The following is a 20,185-nucleotide window of genomic DNA, read 5'->3' as shown; positions in this document are numbered from 1 at the left end:
GTCGCAGGCAACTGGTTTAATCTCCTGTTTGATTGAACCACTAGCCCGTTCATTGGATGGCGCTGTTCAGTTGTATGACTAGGCCGAATATTGATTGTACAAGCGTCACAAAACGTCCAACTAGTTAGCTGACTTAAAATCAGTCAGGTGGTGAATAAAACAAATATGGCGTCTAACAGCTAACAGCTGACACAAAAAGCACCTATATTGTTAGTTTTTTGCAAATAAATTAGCTTTAAAGTGCGTTATTTGTGTTAAAATAGTGTGACAACATGGATTTACCTATTATTACGCCGCGGGCGGATAGTTTCAAAGAAAAAAAGTGGCGAAACTGGATAATTATGAACAACAATATGAAGGTACGTTTATTGTTATTATTTAGTTTATTTGTGAGATAAGAGCTTTGTAACATAGTCTTTTTGTTGACTCTTGTCTGGTGATGTTCACCCTAACCAGACATTACAAAGTTGCTATACTATATCCCATTCAACGACCTCGCTGAATGACGTTCAGTCAAGACGTCGAACGTTACAATCAACGACTTGACGAGTTGTCCTTTAGTCATACAACTGAACAGCGCCATCCAATGAACGGGCTAGTGGTTCAATCAAACAGGAGATTAAACCAGTTGCCTGCGACAGATATATCAGCTGTCCGACACCTATAACACAGGTTCTGCCTAGCTTGGGGTCGGATGGCCGTGTGTGAGATGTCCCCAGATATTTAAAATAACAGCTCAGTGGTAGAAGTGGGGTGCTATTTGCTATTTGCCGAGATGTTTCTTTAGCACTGTCACCTAATCTAGTTCATATTTAAGAAATATATCGTTGCATGCAAAGAAAGAAACATGTATTTGACATCTCAGCATGTACTGTACTGTAGATTATATAATACTAGCTGTTCCCGCGCGCTTCGCTTCGCCTTAAAAAGTTTTCCCGTGGGAATTCCGGGATGAAAAGTAGCCTATGTTCTTTCCCAGGGTCTAGACCGTATGTATACCAAATTTCATTCAAATCCGTTCAGTAGTTTTGGCGTGAAAGAGTAACAGACAGACAGACAGACAGACAGACAGACAGACATACACAGTTACTTTCGCATTTATAATATTAGTAAGGATAAGGATAGTAAGGATAAGGATAAGGATAACCACAGCGTTGGTTTTCAGCGATTATATTGCTGCATGGGAAACTGGTTTCTTTTCGCATCTCAGCACTAGAGCCTCGATCTGCTATGTGTTACACAGATGTTCGCTTTGGAATCGCTGAGTGGCCAGAAATATACACCTGTACACTGGTGAGCATTGAAATTGGACAATTATCTATGATTGTGTTTGGAAATATCCTTTATTGGTCCTCTTGCGGGGCTTGAATTTAAAGTGGACTGCATATTTTTATTGCATTGTCTGTGCAATTGAGTGGTAGCAGTCGCCTAAATATGGCTCAAAAATGCAATCCACTATATTGTTATTAGTATATAAATAGGCACATGAGTTTGCAAAAATCTACTAGGTACTCATACTCATAGTAAAAAATCACTATAAATGATTGACTTACAAAATATCTATGAAGAAGCAACATTCTTTGTATCGAATTTTGCTTCTTCTCGTTGCTAAAGTTGTAGAAATATATAATAACATTAATAACTCAGGTTACTAATATAATTAGTTAATCAATTAACAAAACTCACAAAGGATATTAGATACGGTTAAAGTTAATAACATTAGAATAATGGCTTCCATCTAGTTTTGTTGTGTATCACAGGTGTCCTTAGTCGCTAGCACGCCGGTGTAATGGCGCGATGTCGATATCAGGAAATGTCCTTCGGACATAAGCCCGTCCTTACGATCGCATTTGCATATTGAAATGTGGTGTTTTAAATAGTGGGATTTAGCCAATTGCCTTGGAATTTCATCAGTCTATAAATGTCGACTGCTGGACATAATGATTATGACTCTCCCAAGCAAAAGCCCTAGCACGGGGCACAAGACGCGCACGCCAAGACGTGACAAAAGTTTTCCGTCGCACTCACTCACATCGCACTGCTTCGAGGGCGAGTGCTTTTGTCACGTCTTGACATATGAGTTTGAGCCCCGTGCTTTGGCTTCTGGGACATATCAGTCTAATATCGGGCTTCCTCGTCCAGGCACTACCGGGTACCGCAGTCTATGGTCGACAGTCCAGCGGGTCTTACCTAAACCTATGTTACTGTTAAAGCGTCAAATCTCCTTTATCGTGATTTTGATTGGTTACTTAATCCTTGGTAAATTGCACAGTTACAGTGAAACTTAACTATCGTCATCATCACAAAATCACAACCCATCACGTCCCTACTACTTACCCGGGTCTTCCAATGAAGGAAGGTTTTTTTAGGCCTAGTCCACGCTGGCCTAGTGCGGGTTGTCTTAACTATAGCGATACATATTATATGATAGGAAAACAAAGCTCCCAGTTTTATATTGAAATCTAAATAATGTTAAACTAATTAAAAACTTAATACAAATTATTTTTAAAAACTGTTTGTCCTATAAAAATGGGCTTAATTTTGATACCATCTAAAATTGTTTGTCACAGCTAATTTTCTAATAAAATGTAAATGTTTTTTTATTAAGCTAAAGTTATTTATAAAGCGTTATTTGTTTGCTGTAGGTAACTGAAGTTCTGAATAAGCTATTTTCTAAAAAGATCTGAGGGAAAGTTAAATGAATATATTCTCAAAAGGGTTGAATTACATTTTTTATTACAAACGCGTAACCGTAGTTATAGGTAATTCCATTTGTTTTAAGTACGATTCAAAAGTAACTTTAAAAAAAAGCTACTCTGCTGGTTATAATACTTACCATATTATCGTTAGAAGAGGTAAAAAGTTTTTAAAGGTTTATACTTTTCTCCGTCGGTGTCCGATGGCCTAAGCACTTCTATCCCGAAAGCGTGGAAAGTACCTGATTACCATTTTGGAGAGCAGAAATCTGCGCGTTTATTCATAAAGGTTCGGGTGGATAATGCGATTCTATTTAGATTCTTTGAAAAAACTACCTTTCCTTTTTAGTTAATATAAGGATAACAAATTCTGTCACGCATCTTATTCTTTATTTTTAACCGACTTCAAAAAAAGGAGGAGGTTCTCAATTCGTCGGGATTTATCGTGGAAGCTTGCTGTAATATGAATTTAACTTTAGATAATACGCCTATACCCTGATTCAAATAACAATACGCCACATTCACACATGCTTTTATGAGATACAGTACCAAATCACAAATTGATCGATTGATGAGGATTAATAGGTTAATTTTGGTTCATAATAGAGTCGTGGTCCACAGCAGTGCTCCGAAACTAAGGTTTTTGTAAGCTAGAATGACCCTCTGGTATCGGTGAATACCCTGTCTAATGAAAATTATAGTGGCATACATAATGACTACATCGACATTATCGAATTAATCGTCGAAAATATCGAAAAGCTCAATTTTGTATAATTACAGGCTCGTATTCAATGTAAATTTAATTCAAAAACAAGTTCGGTTCTATCGTTTCTAAACGCTATTTATACACAGGCTTTATGACTAGAAAGATAAATAGGCTGTAATAACTTTGAAATACTAAATTCGTTGAAACATGGAAAGCTGGATTTCAAGGGCAGACTCATTATGTAGAATCAATATTTCTATAGATTTGAATAAAGCTTTATTTGATATTCGGTATATTATTATAAAATAATAAACCTACCAACTTAAAAGCATAGAAATGAGCTCTCAAGTTTTGACGTAACTGCTGATTTTGGTGAAATAAACTTTATAATTACTCCCAATTATGAACTTATATGAAATAATATGCATATAAAACAATAAGTTATTATATCCATTTGTGACCTAAGGGTGCATATTTGAAAACGACTGTTTTTGTCTCACCCGCCTGGCAGTTTTCAAAATTGAACTCTAAACCTTTTGATGTAAACTCATGGTTAGGGGAATCGATGGTGATATAAGACCATTTCCTGGCGTACATAGGGACATGTATATGTATAGATGCGCATTCGGTCAGCAATAAAAAAAACATTATAAAATGGTATTCAATTATTAGTACTAACGTCATAAAACTATCTGAAAAACAGTACCAGTCTTAGAAATTTCTGTCTCCAAAAGACAAATCTTTAGTGCTAACGGCCCATCCATTAGTGTAAAACACTGCACTGAATTCAATTTCTTCCCAGCTTAAAAGCAACACACATGTCCAGAAATGGTCTCTTTCAAAATGGAGCGTTGAGTTCTGATGCACAAACCACAAAATTGATACTCAAAGAGAGCGACAGGAATACCAAAACCCTCTCAGTCCATTTTCGGCTACATCGGGGGTATTTTTCGAATGGATTTTTACGAATTTTGGCGCAATCACGTAGCCGGGTTGATTCGCTGCACTCAAAAAGGACTCCCCGGTATGCATACCAAACTGATGTAAATGTTCCGATACGCATATTATGTATTAGGTATTTATGCATAATAAAATTGCTTGAATATTTTGTCGAATATATGTAGGTAGGCACATGTTATTCATAATTAATTCATGTGTAACATTGCGTATTTGATTCTAATGATTATTAAGTACCGAAACCATTAAATTTCATATTTTTTTCTCAATTTACTAAAAAGTATAGCTGTGTATAATATGTATTCTTAAAGGAGAAGTAGGTATAATGTTATTTGGTTCTTTTATAACTTTCTTTTTTATACAATATTACCATCTTCGATCGAAGATTACCATAAAACATTGCTTTCCTAGGGTAGACTAAAGTTAGTGCACCTAGGACGTCGAAAACGGGCGTCCGCTTCTAAATTCAGATTTCACATCTCTGGCCACCTTCGGACGCAATCGGCAATTTCCGTGACAGCTCGCGCGAACAACAATGGCCGCCGCGCGAGTGGCCAGCGCGTGTCGACGGAAATGAGACGACGACGGACGAACGGAAGCATGTGCCGGCCAGTCCGAGCGACCTTCTCACTTCCGGTGTAGCTGTGAATGGCCGGTGAGAACTCGGTTTGAATTTGGAAGGAATAGAATAGAATAGAATAGAATACTCTTTATTTTGCACCATTAAAAACACATTACAATTCACAACTTATATACATAACATAGTACAAAAAAGGTACGATTTTTCTTTACGATCGCTCTGCGGAATGGTGTGATGACGTTTGTTTGACCCCGTTTTTTATTTTGCAAGTCATGTTGTTTCGGAGTTGTTTAAGTGTTTATGTCCTATCGCTTTTTTATTGGAAGCGGGAAAAAAACACCGTAGCATATTGAACGGAACTAATCAAATTATGCCGAGTTACGCTGTTTATGAATATTATTTAAATCTCCCGTGTCATATCTCGCTCACCCACATCACCGGACCGCACGCAGATTAATGCAGACCACGTGGCCGCGGCGATTATAAATTTTAAATTCAGAATTTCCGCTTTAACAAAATATTTTCGGCCAGCGTTCATCCCCCTAATGACAATATCTGTTTTGCGCCTGGACAAAAGAGGTTTTGTGCCGTATAGCAGGCTTTATGACGTCATAATTCTTCATTAGTCAGCGCGTGATAATGGCCGTTACACTGCACTTTCCGTTTAAATTTAAACTTGGAACCGGAAGAGCTCGGTTGTCAAAATATTATAATCACACATTTTACGTATGCAAAAGTAGAAAACTTTGTAGCTGAAATTAGGTAAAGTAGGGTAGTTTTATGAAAAGTTGTATCATTAGGGCTAATTAGTAGGTAATTAAATTCGATACGGTACCAACAAATTAAATAATCAACCAAGTTAACTATTAGGTACTATAGCAGGGTAATAATTTAGCAAACCCGCTCCATGCTACCTCCGGTGTTTCGAAATACAAATATACCGTTGAATCTAAAACGGAATTGCAAATCGGAATTAATTCCACATTCAAACATTGGATTCTAAGATGGCGGAAGGGGTTGGATCTAAACGACAATTTAAGATGCTTTGGATTGTATTTGAAAAGAAAGTAAAACCTTGTTAGACAAGGATCTATTCCTTTCTCTTTAATGGCGGTGTTTGGCTTTGTACGTTACTCGAATACTCTGTGTGTGGCTGTGGAGCCTTAAAAATATTTGATTGTTTTTTGAATAATACAAAAAACTTTCATAATGACTATTAAGAAATATAAAAGCTTAAAATTACCTACCACTTATAAGAAAAATATATTAAAAATAGCAAAAGAAACAAGTTGAAACGATTACTTTTAAAAGTATTTTCCTGTTTTTCTCTCGAAGCGTTCGTTACATCGGTAAGTAGTCCCATCGGCCCCCGCTTCACCCCAACTCAACGTTGAAAAAAATAATGTGTTGTCCCAAGGCGGACCAACAGGTTGACTAAAGATTTGTCATTTACGAATATAAAATTTCAGCAAATACAATACCAGTACTAAACCTCTTTAGGTAGGTGCATGTTGTACTCTTTAGGTACTGTAGTGTAGTATGGGCGCATCCTTGCCGAGGTATGTACGAGAAATATTTCAGAAAAACATAGTATTGATAGGTATACCTAATTGCAAATTTTTCACAAAACCCAATACCGTTTTGAAATTACTTACACTTATTCCGAGAACAAGCCATTATCTCCAAAAGGTTATTTGGCCTTTTGGTAATTTTCCTTTACCCATGTGACTTTCCCTAACACCATTAGGCGAATGCGTGACAGACTTCTTTTAAAAGGAGAAAACTCCACCGAGGCGAAAACTGGAATAAATTAAGACGAGGGAAGGAAAAATTGGCTTCAGTAACTCAAAATGTACCTACTTACGTATTTACGACGAATTATTTCCTAAACTTTGGCGACATCAAACGTGGGTCTAAGAAGTAAGGTTTTACAGGTTCGGACATTTAGGTTATTTACCTACTATAAATTTGAGTTTATTTCTAATCATATCGGAAAAGGAGAATGCCATAAGATGTTTGTCTTGGTCTGAAATCTGAAACGGTTTATGAAAAGTAAATTATCCTACGAACTGTTAGAGTTTCTTCTTCTCTTGGCGCGCTTTGATACGGAACCCTAATTGAGTCCTAGAAGCCTACATTTCTAACAAGAAGTGTTTCATTGCAATAATAATTGTGTTGAAAGAAGCATGCGCAATTAAAAGGGCTCAATTTTCTAACATAGTAAAAGCATTAAGCTGTAAATGTTTTATAAACGTAAGTAACCCAAATACATAATGTGGCGTGCAAGCACGTGAGATCTCACTTGTATTTAGGACTTCACTTGAGTTTCATAATATGTTTAGGGTCGTGAAATTTTGTTTCCTAACTACATAACACGCTAGGGTCACCAAAAGTGTAATTTAATTTTTATAAACGTATGCTCTTGAATTCGCAAGATTAATCTAAGAGAAATTGATATGTTCAGCAATTACAATTTGTTAAATTTAGGCCCCAAGGACCACGACCAATACCAGATAAATCTCAATTTAAACAAATATCTGCCCCGATCAAGTTACCAGGACCCTGCTACCCACAACAGTTCCTAACCACCACGCCATCCGGTCATCCCACCATAACCTGGCATGCTAATGCGCTCAACAAATACTGCACTACTTAGGCCATAAACAGTATTCTGAACTATGGCTTTTCGCAAATTACTCTAGTTTCCCAAGAAGCACAAGGCTCTGCGTTTATTAAAAAACTTAATGCCTCATACTGGAGCCGGGGGTCACTCTACCCTACTAAAAAATAAGACCACGACTCTATCTCTATGTAGGTATTAAAGTATCGTATTGCATGAAAGCTCTCGACCCTTGTTTTTGGTGAAGCTGTAGTGACCCCTGGGATATTAGCCGGCACATGGCGTGTTGGGCCGAACTTACAGCAAGTTCACCTCCAGTAGTTGGAAATATCGGCGATTTATGAGATGAAATCGTACATGTTTTTCGGCGGTATTTTTAACGGATCACAGCAGTATAATGACTGTTATTTATGTAAGATTATAGCTGTTTTTTTTTCTGGAGTTGTTTTGTTCCGGAAGTTTAATATTTTACCGTAAAAATAGATTAAGTACACATAATTTGATTTACGATAGCTCGAGATGATTTTTTTACTTATTCGAATAACAGTATTTAAAGTCCGTACATGTTGTAGAAACTTTCCCTTTTTATGGATGTGCCTATGTTATACAATTTCTTGATTCCCAATAGAAATATTGATTTTAGTTCTAACAAGGTTGCCTCGCCACAAATAAACAGTATTCTTGGAAGTTTCGTTACATAGTGCAGATACGACAATCTCAAATCTGATAGTATAAGATTACGTCATGAAGTTATGATGTTCATTTTGATGAAGAGGAAACATAAACCAACATATCCCAATTAAAATCCTTTCTACTTATATTATGAATGTGAAAGTTTGTAAGTATGGATGAACCAGAATGAACAGATATTTGTGACTCTTTCACAGAGAACAAATGTACACCAACAAAGAATAATAAGATCAACAAATTGCTACTTAATTAGGGTACAAAAGGCGGTCTTATCACTAAAAGCGATATCTGCCAGGCAACCTATAGCCTTTTGTTTATACCGGAAGTCGTACAAGAAAACCTTTTAAGCTGAATTAAACTAACCCCCCGATACGTGGTGATCCGAAAGCGTTAAAATTAAAGTTTATATTTCAAGGCGAAGGTCTCTCCTGAACTAGTGAGTGTTCTGATCAGACCCCTTAGCATGAATTTTCATCGTTTACGAGAAGCAAAATTACTCGATGACTTCACGTCTAGTTTAGTTGGTAATTTTTTTTTCTTCTTCCGACCGTCATGGGCGCTGTTCATATTTTCTTACAAAATTACTCGATGACTTCACGTTCACGATAAAAATTCATGCTAAGGGGCCAGGTTAGCACGCTGTAGTCAGGCTCACGTTACAATGTCCGGATCCGGTTCACACCACACGTGTACGCTCAAAGGTCAAACTAGACGAGCTAATAGGTGTGACATTTCAAAGCCTTAAATTATACCTGAAGTGGCCAGATTTCAAAGTTGTAACAACAGTTTTGTAATAGGTGGATACTTATACTACAGGTGAGGTAAAAAAGATCACTGTTTTTTATGGAACCTTTATTCCCAGTGCTGGGAAAGTTCTTCCATCCCTAAATCATATACTTTTTTTGACATCAGTTTCATTGCCGTGGATGAGTATTTTCTGATAACGTGACTTTAGTAATTGAACAAAACAGGCCTTGTATATAATTACGTAAACTGCTTCATATTTATGTAAGCTCGTGAGTGCATTTAAACAATTATCAGCTGTTTTTTCCGCGTGGTAGGATACAGTTGGCTTTCCGTGTTGCTGTAACTTCATTGTATACTGTATAGTCCGCATTTGTGTCATAGTTTAGCGCTTATTTTACGCAAAACTCTGCTAAAATAAACGCGTTTAATCTCAAACTCTCGTAGAGTAGTAGATGGTCAGTTGTTTTGTTTGTTGTTTATAACAATGAAAACTTACACCGTATGCTTATAAATGTATATGGAATGCTCCAAAAGATACTCGCTGAGTGATCAACCTGTACTCATATAAGTAGGATGGTTGTTAGCGCTAAAAAGCACCTAGTGGTGTGATTTATGAACTACGGAGAGAAAATTAGTAACTTAATATGCAAAGTCAAGAAGTTAGTTCAGCCAAACGACTGCCAATTTGAGGTTGCAAGTAATTTATTGTTTTTGACGCAGTAAAAGCGGTGGTTTAAACTTAGCTTTTAGTGTATGAGGACCTACATAAAATAACATCATAATACTTTCACTCATAAGCCTTATTTATACAGACCTAATAGACTTTTAATTGTTAATTACTGATAATTTTTATACCATTGCCTATAATTATGTTCAATATACATATAGCTAGCCGCAGTTTTAAATTCCATGAAATTAATGAAAATGGCAATATCCGTTAGTTTATAGCGCAAAAATATAAGCAACATTAAGTTTTACCGTGCTAATTGTGCCGGTAACGGAATTATGTTATAATCCTTGGTAAGATCACAATATAAAAGACGATATTTTCAATGGAACAATAAATCAGGAGATGTTACTTTGCATAATTAGTGATGCAACGTTTTTCCTCTTTTGTTACAATATACCTATGTTCTCGTTTTACACTAGCACATGCCCAAAATCCCCACTTAATCAAAACATATTTTATATAACTTTATAAAAAGTCGTAAAATGCGTTACGTAGGTTTTAGGCGTTAGGTTATCTTCACCGACTTAACACAAACTCTCAACATAATTTCCAATATCCCCTTCTTCTCTTCCACCAAAACTTGTTCTCATTATTGACAAGCAAACAGTCTCGATACTGATCCGCAAAGAGGATATCTTCTGAAGATTTCAGGAGTTCCGTGGCGGCTGAAAGTTTCAGCGCGGTGTTATCAATTGCCTCTCTATTGTGTGAAAGTTGTTAATGTACTTATTCTGTCGTAATCTGTTTAGCGACAGCCGACGGTCCCGGACCGACAACTTCGGAATAAGGAAGCGGAATACCTTTTCGGATTAATTGATAAACCCAACTTTAGTTATCCAAAGTTAGGCTGCGATCGCAGTAGGCAAACAGTTTGCGAGAGAAGTATGCCAAGTGTTCACAGTTTCGATTATCTACTGGGAATACAGCCTTAAATTATAATTCTGAAATTGCAATTCGCGCGCCGAAATGAGACCTGAATGGCGCCGCGATATTCAAGCAGGCATGGCGAAGCATGATGAAGGCTGTCTTGAAAATCTAAAGCAGAAAAGAATTCGCCGTGCTATGTCTCCTCCGTTGGAATCGCGTTACGTCTGCAACCATTGTGGCAAAAAATGTCGTGCTGCTATTGGACTATACAGCCATCAACGACGGTGCGGCCGTCGTAACCCATAACCCACGAGCGCTGCAACAATCATCTATATAGATGCTGTGGCCAATGATGATGATGAAATTGCAATGCACCTCTGCCTACCCCGCAAAGGAGTACATTAGTACAAGGTGTGAATTTATTTTATATCTGAAATTGTGTTCGATTATTCGTCTTTCAACCACGTTCTAACTTTGCTAAGACCATGTTGCAATATTTTCAATTGAGTACACAAACTTTTCAGCATACTATCAGGCTGGGTGATAAGCTAGCATTTCTCTCAAACGTTAAAAATATACCTACAGAGTCCCTAGAGAGGACCAAACGAGCGATATCCGGTGCAACTGAAAATAGGGGAGAGTTGCCCTCGACCGACCGCGGCTAACAATAGCGCCTCGTGTCGATTAGAACCTCAAACCGCGACGGGCTGATATTCAACTGAAATATGAGTATCACTACATACATAAGTAATAAGTACTTAACAATACTGTACAGACTGAGATCCTGTATTTATTTGTAGTCGTCTCTTGCAGAGTCTTGTCGCTCTCTTTACTCCAGCCTCCCACAAACCTCCAAAATGAGGAGAGTAAGGAGGAATTTGATTTCTAATATATTTGTTGTTACTATCAGTGTGCCCACATACCTCGTTCACAGAAGGCGCCCTCATAATCAGCATCACGACACTCGCAGACCGGCCCGTCGTCCGTGCTGATGCAGACGCCGCCGTGCTGGCACGGGTCGCGCCGCTCGCACGCATCGCCGCTCGCGTTGCCGGAGCGAGACGACTGCAATGGAGAGAGGATTTTGGAATACGTTTAGATTTAAGGGCTGAGTTGGTCATAAGCCGGGCTGATGCTGAGGACTGGATACCACCATAGAACATATTATGCGGTAAAAGATGGGATGAAGTGCAATACTAATAGGATTCTTACAGGGTAGCTTCCCTGGGCAGACGGTGAATGACAATTGAAGAGACTGGTTTAGCTAATGCTTTTACCACGGTGATAAACCCTTGTCCAGCACTACTCGTAGTATTCACATCTGTCTCTCGGTCTCTGGAACGGTTAGATTTTACGTATGCCGTGTAGGTATCCTGGTCGAACAGCATCTTTTTATCTACACTGATAGCTGGCATCTTTATCTAGATACGTAGATAAACTCATATAACGTACGCCCCATCAATCACATGGCCATTTTTAACGCCAATTACAATATATAGTCACGTTTATATCTACGTAGATAAAGGTGCCATGTTACAGAACCTGCCAGAGGTAGCCCGAGGAGACTTGTCAGGGGCATAATTTATAACGGTGCGATCACGTTTTTAATATTAGAGTACGTATCATTGGGTAGGTACAACATTTACACAACACAAGCGGCGGAGGACGCGGTGTTTATCTGACCCAATAACTCAAGCCTTTGCGCGGTTTGCCTGATCGGCTATAGAGCCTATAGAGCCTTTGTTGGCGCCAAAGAGTGTAAGGTAAACAGATGTTACAAAGACTTTACGGGAAACTTTTGTTTTTAATTGCAAACACATTATCACAATTTTATTTTTGCTTGTTTCATATTGTTTTGCATAAAATACTACCGTCAGCTAAATTATCCTGAAGATTAAGCTTTGTTTAATGTGTGAGAAAACTTTTAAAGGTGCCTTATCTTACACGTATTCATACTTTCAGAAATATTGATTGTACAGGATAAATAATAGGTACCGTAGAAATAGTATGTAAGCAAACACAGACTTACAGACACCAAAATAAACAGTCCCATCTGTGCCGTATGTCTACTCTTTGCACAAAGGTCATTATTTTCGTGTTTTATCTCCATACATGACGCATGTCTCGGCAATAAAGAGGGTTATTTGATGATAAAACGATGTTCGCTTGTAGACTCCAGTCTTTACCGTTCGCCGTACCGTCTTGAAGGTTTTACACCGACCAAGTGTATGTTTATTTATATTTTAACAGCTGATATCGCGTATTTAAATTTACTAATAAATGCGCCACGCGGTTGTCATGCCTTGGGTCCCGGGTTCGATTTCCGACAGATCGGGGCAGACATTGCTCTGCGCTCGCATACCAAGCGTAGAGATATGTTGGCCTTGGAGGAGGTCCATTACCTGCAATGGATTCTTCGTATTGAGACGACATAATTCAGTTCACGCTTTATTATGTAAAAAAATGCACTTTTTAGGTATTAAAAAAAATATTCATTGTAAATGCCATTGTAGCAGCCATGGGCAGCATCATCTGACGGCCGAATGGCGTAGTGGTTAGTGACCCTGACTGCTGAGCCGAAGGTCCCGGGTTCGATTCCCAGCTGGGGCAGATATTTGTTTAAACACAGATATTTGTTCTCGGGTCTTGGCTGTTGATATTTATAATTAGTATCTATCTATCTATATATTTGTGTAAATATATCAGCTGTCCGACACCCATAACACAGGTTCGGCCTAGCTTGGGGTTGGATGGCCGTGTGTGAGATGTCCCCACATATTATTATTATTATGGGTTGTGCCGTAAAAAAATTCATCATCATTGTTTTTATTTCGGCCCGGTTATCATCGCACCCTCCCCGATCGCTGTTGCGATATCCCGTCACTAATGTGTCCCGTATAATGCGGCCAAGTAACAAAGTGCCGCGCAGTAGATCCAAGTGTTATTCCGTACACGTACAGACCTCGTCGCGAGTGTCCCATCCCGCGCCACCTACTCTATGTAGGTCGCTGTATTAAATAATGGACTTTTACGTTTTCTATTTAAGAATATGTTTTTATTGTGAAGAGTACGATGGAATTCTATTTTATTTTCTGCGCGGATGTAAGGTACCTGCATCTGGCTCATTCGAGTGGATTCTTGGCTAGATGGAGATAGATCTAGATGTTTAGGAGCATGATGGAAATTTTCTGTGTGTCTTATTACTATAATGAGCCAGCACTCTTCCCGAAACTACGATTCAAACACAAACGTAATTGAGTAAGAACTCTTTAGTGATGGAAAATATACTTAGTTATATTCTTTTGGGGCCCTCTCAATTAGTTCCTCAGCACTCTGTCCTCCAGCTACCAAAGGTTATGATATATTCAAAGTGAAAAGGCCCTATAAGTTTATTGACCCCGTTTCTTGCTCATATAATTTATACACCCTAAACTTCGAAGAAATATTTCCAACCAAATTAGGTACCACTAAAACAGATTTACAACAAGGTCAAAATGTAGCTACCATGGCGTGTTGGGTTACTGATATTACTACCAACTAAAACGACTACATTACCTCTCGTATAACTTGCTACAAGTTTCACTTTTATTGCTCATAGAATTAGGGCTATAATCCATAAGATCGCACTTTGCCCTTTCACCTTACGTTGTGTGGGATTAAGGGTAAAACTTACTGTTTAATTGTTTTCGGGGTACGAAATAAAGAAACATTTATTGGATTCTGTGTATTTAAAAAGAACAATAAATAATAATTTTCTAGTTATAATGCTACTGCTAACTTTTACGCTACGGTTTTATTTAAAGTTTTTTTTTGTATTGTTTTAATTTCGCTTAACTTGAAACTTATTTCATGTAAAATGTTTTTGATTTTCATGAATAAGCTCTTCGTCGCTAAAAGGTTGTAACATCAAATTCTCAGAAATTTCAAGAACACCCGAAAGTGATGTTTGAGAGCATCCAGGCTTTGTGGTGTTAATATTTTAATATACTTTAGAAATTATACCTTTTAGTTCATTTCTTTGCAAAGTTTAATTTATAATATGGTAAACAACAAGTTTTTACACAACTATAATTAAATATCATAACGCAATATTCGATATTTTTCCGGAAGACAAGGCTGTTCATTTTGAATTTTTATCGTTGTTTTTTTATAAGATAACATAAGATAAATACTCTTTATTGCACACAAACAGTTTCACAAACATAAAAATGAAAATAAATAGTACAATTGGTGGCCTTATTACTAAACGTAATCTCTACCAGACAACCATATAGAAAGGAAATCGAAAGTTTGAGAACTACCTACCCATTTCAAGCGTAAAATGCAAAATTTAAATTTCAACGACCAGGTAAACTCTTCAGGCTACTGAAGTATTAAACGCCTGACCTTATAAAAATTACCACATAGTACTGAGCCTCCCACGCGTCTGCCCTTTATCTCCCACGCCTACCTGCAGAGGTACTGAACACTGAACAGTGAACATCCCTTTACGTGGTACGCTTGTTACACACAAAACCATTGAACTGCCCGGACAAAGATCAAACGTAAGATCGTATACAACACAAGATATTTTGTAGCATCAAAAAAAATTGTTACATCATAAGAACTTCAAAATAAAACGGAACAAAAATGCGGCCTTATTGCTTATAGAAATCTCTACCAGACATCCTTTGGGTGTAGGAGAGTGTGTTTATAAATAATTTGAGGTATTTGTGGTGCAAGGATATGTAGAAAACTGTCCCAGCGGCATAGCATATTTGCGAAAAACTTACTTATGCTATTAGCATTTCCATATTCAAAATTAACTCATATATAAAGGAAATTCAATTGTTTATTTCAAACATGAAATTATCCGTTTGTAACCGTTTCGTTAACCAAATAAAAAATCTGTAGAACTCAATATAAGCCCTTTCAAACACAACCTGTGTCAACAACAAAAGAGATCATTATTGTGTATTTAAGAACAAAGCTTTTATTTACATTATTACGAAGAAATACATACCTTTACTCAAACCAGACTTTCCCATTGTTTAGTCTTTCCGAACTTTGATGTTTGAGTTGAAGACTTTGACTTTTTGTCGATAACAATACACGTGTCTGTAGCTCCGGCTTCCGAGCGGTTCGAAACAAATTATATAATAATAATAATATGTGGGGACATCTTCACACATGGCCATCCGACCCCGAGCTAGGCAGAGCCTGTTTTATGGGTATCGGACAGCTGATATATCTACACAAATACATAGATAGATACATATTAAATATAAATATCAACACCCAAGACCCGAGTACAAATATTTGTCTTTAAACAAATATCTGCCCCAGCCGGGAATCGAACCCGGGACCTTCGGCATAGCAGTCAGGGCCACTAACCACTACGCCATTCGACCGTCATACTAATGATCTAGTTAATATATTAGTGTCGAGACTTTTTTGTTTATACACTCACGGGCAATGAAAAAGTTCCAGTGACAAACACCAAATTACTCTTAAACGGAAAAAGACTAACTTAATCCTGGCCTTCTGCAATATATATTTTGTTAAAATTTCCTATTAAATGGTTTAAAAAACTGGGGCCGTTTGGTGTCAGCATTTTGCAAGTGGAATTGTTTCTTTGCCCGAGTGTGTAGTTTGACACTTTATTAAACTAGTGTTGCAAAAATCGTATAGTATAGCTGAAAGGGGCTGCCTCAAGGGGGTCATCGTAAACCACTTTTTTTGTACGAATTTTCAAAATTCACGGTCAAAACGACCTGATCTTTTCCCATTTAGCAATAGCTTTCATTTATTATCGCAGTATCTTAGAAACCTATTCATATTTTATATATTTACTGGTCAACGATCCGAGCAGTCGCTGCATATAAAGAACAACGGTATCGAAGGCAACGAACTTAGATTTATGGCTACAAAGACCCCAGAAAATAGCCCAAACGACCAATCTTATCATTGAAATCACCATCTACACGAATTGGAGTATTTCATTCATAGACTAATAGTGTTTCATGTACAGCCAGTAATAATAAGGTTTCGGCCATGTTTACGGAGTGTTACCTTGGTGTTTTAAAGTTCAGGTATCCATCATTCAAAGTGTTTGTAATTGAATTTATTTATTGAGAGTACGGGTGACGTGCTACGACGCGTACTACGAGCGTAGCACTTCCGTAGCGCTACGCCGTAGCCCGTAGTATGGTAAGGATTGGAAATAAAGGTTGTTGTGTACTTTGTCCTATGTTTGGGTACGGGTAGAGACAAAGCTAATTTGAATAAACATAGGTACTTGCTCAAAGAACAGGTTTATATTTTTTTAAAGGTAATTATAATATAATTACCAGGATATAACAAGTAAAAAGTACTTATATTTCCATGATCCAATAAGAACATTCTTTATTCTCATTATTCTGTGTCAATCTACAAAACATGACTTTCCACTTATAGCACTTTATCCTTTAGTACCTATCATATTTTAACTACAGATTTGCAAATGCGTAATTGTGTCCAACAGATAAAAAAGCTCTTGTAAATTCCACTCTATCTGTTATCTATAATATTATAAAGCCTACTTTTATTGGGGTCATTTTGCATGCCTTCTCAAATGAAACGTACTATCTGTTTTCCTCCCATAGTAATATTTCATGTACTTAATATCCCTGCAGCTATTCCCAACTGCACAACTGAACCCAAAATATCCTCTTTCGCAAATTGCCAACAATTTTTAGTGTAGGTACTGAAAGCTTACTTCGGGATAAATTTTTGGTGTAGTGTATTAGAAGGAAGAATAAAATTAATAGACTTTAATAATTATATTCTTGGGAAAATTATTCAAAACATATTTATTTATGATACATATTACATAATATATATGTAGGTCCACAGACTGATCATGATAAAAGAAGTACAAATTAGTAATGAAAAGTAAAATATAAAGGAAGGATATTTCTTAGTCCACCACGCGGGCTCAGTGCGGATTGGTGGACCCCAACACAAGCAAGCTCGTGCTGAGAAAGTTATCCGGTAAGTAGCAACTCGACTTTACCCGACTGAAGGTTTTTAGCCTAATATATAAACAAAATCCCTAAGTTAAACGCAACCCACTTTAACCTGCATCCACTAAATAAGCTCTCACTCTAGCTCCGTATTTATCTCTCGCTAGTCACTGAGGGGTCACTCTCTATGACGAAAAACGTCGTATCGGAGCGCTGCTGCACAGGCCGCGACTCTATCTCGTTGTATTAAACGTGCCGATTGCACGACAGCTCTCGTTTGTTCGTTTTTCGTCAGTATAGAGTGACCCTCCAGTGACTGGCCCCGCGGGGGTCGTGCGGAACTCCTGCCGCGGCTAATGGTCATCGAGATACAAATTATCAGAGACGCTGTGTAAACTCAGTTACTGCATTATTTACGTAGGGCGTTTAGGATGCAGGTGCTGAGTTGGAAGTTTTTGATGTGTTTTGTCTATAATAGGTACATTTTCACATCTAAGCATGTAGCCTTCAAGTTTGAATGCATTATGGTATAACTGTGCCATTTATAATCGCCTATACTTAACTAAAATAACAATCTAGTTTCCATCTGATTTTTTCATCTAATTTCACTCTCCAACCTCCAACTATCACAAAAGGATAGACTCGGAAAAGTAATGACCCTGTCTAAACCGTATAATAATAATTATTAATAAATCCTACACTTATAGATATTACGACGCAATTTAAATTCAAGAACTTTCAGCACGTCGCAACCAAGCCGCAAGATTTAGTTAGATATTCCAGTAGCAGCAAAAAGATCCCCTTATAGTAAAAAAAACTATCAAAGGAAATACGGAAGAAAAATTTCTAAGGAGTCTAAGATTTCTGTAGAAAATCAGTTGCGCAGCGGTCCTTTGATCAATGTTATTACAGGAGAATCTAAAAATGTTGCAGTCATTACATCTTATTTACGTCAAAGTAAGTGGGGCGCTTCCTGATCAAACTAATACTGCTAGTAGGTTGCTGGTATTGGCTGAGTGTGGGAGGCATAGGATGAAATGAGTCCTTATATGATCATGGCGTATTTTTATGCACCATTCGGCATCTGTTGACCGAGTTAGTTGTCTGATAGATAAAGTTATTTCAACTGTTTGGAAGTTGGAGCTGTGCCAAAAAGATGGCAATAAACCAGCCTATAGAGTTTAGCACAGTGGCTAGCAGACGAAGGTAATCTCATCAGCGTTTTTTTGTATGGTGATCACATCAGACCAGCCGCTTACCAGGTATGGCCATATACTTCAGTCATTCGGTTTGTCAGCTAGGAAATCATTAGACTTATACGATATATAGTAAATGTTCCGATTGAAAGTGGTGCATTAAATTTGACACCTAGCTTGATTTTGATTTTGCATATATATACAGGATGTAACATTAAGAACGGTCAGTAAGGTAAAATCTAAAAAAATGGGACACGCTCCATACCGTTTTTTAGAAACATCCTCCTCTTTGTTTATAGACTAAGGCTTCTATTTATACGTTTTGTCTGTAATATTATCATTTTTTTATTTATATTTTATCTAAAATTCGTTGCTATTCAAACAAATCACGAGTAACAACAACCTAAAACACAAATCCGGTTGCGCAGCAAAATTCTGTTTGGGATTCTGATTCTGACCGGCCAATATTGAATTTGTATAAACTTGTTTGAGCTACGAGTTATGCGTGCGACGTGTCTTCTGACGGTTTTGGACACAACATGACTAGGCCTGTCCATATTCATCACATACGCCCGTTTGCAAACTTGAAAATATAAAATCGAGGTTATTATTAGGATAACTCTCGATTTTGTACTTGAAATTTTTACTTTTCAAACAAACTTATTAACAATTTACCACCGCCAAATTGAGTACTAATACAATACAATATTATGGTCAGTGAATAATTAATATTTTATTTTTACATCTAAGTTTTCAACTCTTCAGTATATCATCAACAAATTTTATAAGATCGTGAAAGTACCATACGTAAGTATCCATATCATATCTAATTTAATATTAAAATCCAGCGTCCGCAAAGCAAAGCATGGCCATATTTAATAGCGAAATAAAACTGGCAACTATTACACATAAAAGGCCGCGATACCAGCGACGCAGGGGACATGGGGGGTGAATAGACCATTAAATACTCATTACGATGCAACAAGGAGTTTTTAATCTAGTGCACCTGGTGCCAAAGTTGCCCGAGTAGGCTGTATGCGGGCGAATCTTTGCCTCACGGCGCGATTAAAAAAACATTATTTCAACGAAGGAAATTTATGCCGCGGCTAAAGTGAAGCTTTTGACTTTCCTTGAAGAGCGTGTTATATAATATACCATATACCTCTGAGTATATTATGTATTAGAGTATTTAAATATGAATTGTGGGGAGTGTTTTGAGCGTAATTTGCTTTGGCGAAACGTTCTCTTTTCGAGTTTAAAATGCAAAAATAAGAATAATTGAAAATTTAGTGATATAAAATTATAATAAACCACTAATAACAAAATTATATTTATTCTTAATGATTCAAAGTAAAGTCATCAAGTTTTCATTAGAGGCTGAAAGCTGCATTGTTTCAGTGCTTCTATTATGAA

The 20,185-nt window shown here is 37.3% G+C and overlaps 1 protein-coding gene across 1 annotated transcript in view; it reads right to left on the bottom strand.

Annotated features, from left to right (window-relative positions):
• Window positions 1-20,185, bottom strand: part of LOC105384853 (neurexin-1) — a 114,580-nt gene that overhangs the window by 44,799 nt on the left and 49,596 nt on the right. Inside the window, exon 5 of the mRNA XM_048630086.1 lies at window positions 11,517-11,658. Coding sequence (XP_048486043.1) covers window positions 11,517-11,658 — 142 coding nt within the window. The remainder of the gene's footprint in view (window positions 1-11,516; window positions 11,659-20,185) is intronic.

The sequence above is a fragment of the Plutella xylostella genome, chromosome 25 (assembly GCF_932276165.1).
Source record: "Plutella xylostella chromosome 25, ilPluXylo3.1, whole genome shotgun sequence".
NCBI classification, from domain to species: domain Eukaryota; kingdom Metazoa; phylum Arthropoda; class Insecta; order Lepidoptera; family Plutellidae; genus Plutella; species Plutella xylostella.
This window is presented reverse-complemented; position numbering and strand designations above follow the sequence as displayed.